General features: G+C 34.6%; 1 protein-coding gene across 1 annotated transcript in view; it reads right to left on the bottom strand.

Moving 5' to 3' along the window:
• Nucleotides 1–2048, bottom strand: part of Usp34 (ubiquitin specific peptidase 34) — a 180481-nt gene that overhangs the window by 162712 nt on the left and 15721 nt on the right. Inside the window, exon 2 of the mRNA XM_013353501.1 lies at nt 1377–1464. Coding sequence (XP_013208955.1) covers nt 1377–1464 — 88 coding nt within the window. The remainder of the gene's footprint in view (nt 1–1376; nt 1465–2048) is intronic.

Here is a 2048-nt window from a genome sequence, read left to right as displayed (position 1 = left end):
AAAAAAAAAAAAAAAAAAAATTTAAAGAAGACTAGTTCTAATTAGGCAAAACACACAAGTGAAAAGATATTTAGTGGGGGGCTGAGAACATACACTAAATAGTTGTTTAGTATATACAAGGCCTTGAATTTAAAGTCAACCCTTATCTCCCCTGAAAAACTACTAGAAGGCTGGGCATATAACTCAGTGGTAAAGCCCAACAGTTAATAGACTGGCATTGAACTTCATCACTGTTAAGATTGTTTGCCACCACCAATTAAAATCACAGAGACAGAAATTTAGTTTTTTTTTTCAAACTGATTATATTAACAATTATGATTCTTGGAGTTTTGTTCTATTTATTCCCAACTTACATATTACATAAAAATTGAACTAATGTGCATAATAAAAAAGAACAAGCAGCAAATGGCTTCAAAATATGTTACCACAATGAAGATAGTTTTAAGTTTGCTATAAGCTTTGAGCTTTCTATAAAAATTTTCTTATAGACAGGGTGGTGGCAGCACAAACCTTTGATACTAGCACTCTGGAGGCAGAGTAAAACAATCTCTGAGTTCAAGACCAGCCTGGTCTATAGAGCAAGTTCCAGGACACCAAGGCTACTCAGTGAAACCCCATCTCAAAATACAAAAACAAACAAACAAAAAAAAAACTCTTATCTCTCAAAATAATTGACAGAGATAGACAGACAGACAGACAGATAGATAGGTAAATAGATAGATAGCTCAAAATATCTTTCTAAATTTTAGTCACTCATTCCTAAAAAAAAAAAATGAGGGAAAGGTAAAAGAAAGAAAATCAAAAATAAACTGGGCAGTGGTGGCAGCGCACACCTTTAATCCCAGCACTTGGGAGGCAGAGACAGGTGGATCTCTGTGAGTTCAAGGCAAGTTCCAGGACAGCTACAGCTGTTACACAGAGAAACCCTGTCTTAAAAGAAAAAAAAAAAGAAAGAAAAAACAAAACAAAACAATTTTTATGTTGTTTTAAAAACAATGTCATGGGGGCTGGAGAGATGGCTCAGTGGTTAAGAGTATTGCCTGCTCTTCCAAAGGTCCTGAGTTCAATTCCCAGCAACCACATGGTGGCTCACAACCATCTGTAGTGAGGTCTGGTGCCCTCTTCTGGCCTGCAGACATAACACACAGACTATTGTATACGTAATAAATAAATAAATATTTTAAAAATAAAAAAATAAAAACAATGTCATAATCAAGCCCATGATTAAGGAAAAGGTAAAATGATAGAATATTGATAACTACCATTAGTACAAAGAATAACATGTAATAAAACATCCTAAAAGAAAATCTAATGACAATTAATGGCAATTTATACAATTCACCAAGTTAATCTTCAAAATACCTACAACTGCATACCTCTGAGTCCAGGAATTGATATAAGCAAATATTTTGAGAGTATGTTCCTTTCTGAGCTGCAGTCCATCACCACCTTCTATATCTGATACTGAAATAGAAGGATAAAAGTATGAATAAATGTTAAACCAATATTAAAGTCAATACTTCAAAAATAAAGTTTAGATACATGAATACAAACATCAGTTAATTCTTTTGCTTTCACTAATGAAATAAAATCTTTGATTACTGACTGTAGTAGTTCCTATTTCTGTAACAAAGACTATTACCAAAAGTAACTTGGAGAGGAAAGGGTTTATTTCACTTAAAGGTCCAGGGCTAAATAGATCCTATCTCAAAAAAATAAAGAAGAAAGGCTTAATAAAAGTATTTTTAGGATTAGATTTTTTTATGTATGTGTATGTGTGTGACGCTATGTGAGTACATGTGTATCATGTGCCAGCAAGATTCCCAGGAACTAGAGTTACAGGTGATTATGAGCTACCTTGTGGGTATTGGGAGCTGAATACAGGTTCCTTGCAAGAGCAGTAGGTGCTCTAAACCACTGGACTATCTCTCCAACCAAATGATGTATTTAAAAAATAGGGGCTGTAGAGATGGCTCAGCGGTTAAGAGCATTGCCTGCTCTTCCAAAGGTCCTGAGTTCAATTCCCAGCAACCACATGGTGGCTTACA

The sequence above is a fragment of the Microtus ochrogaster genome, unplaced genomic scaffold, assembly GCF_000317375.1.
Source record: "Microtus ochrogaster isolate Prairie Vole_2 unplaced genomic scaffold, MicOch1.0 UNK9, whole genome shotgun sequence".
Taxonomy (NCBI): Eukaryota; Metazoa; Chordata; class Mammalia; order Rodentia; family Cricetidae; genus Microtus; species Microtus ochrogaster.
This window is presented reverse-complemented; position numbering and strand designations above follow the sequence as displayed.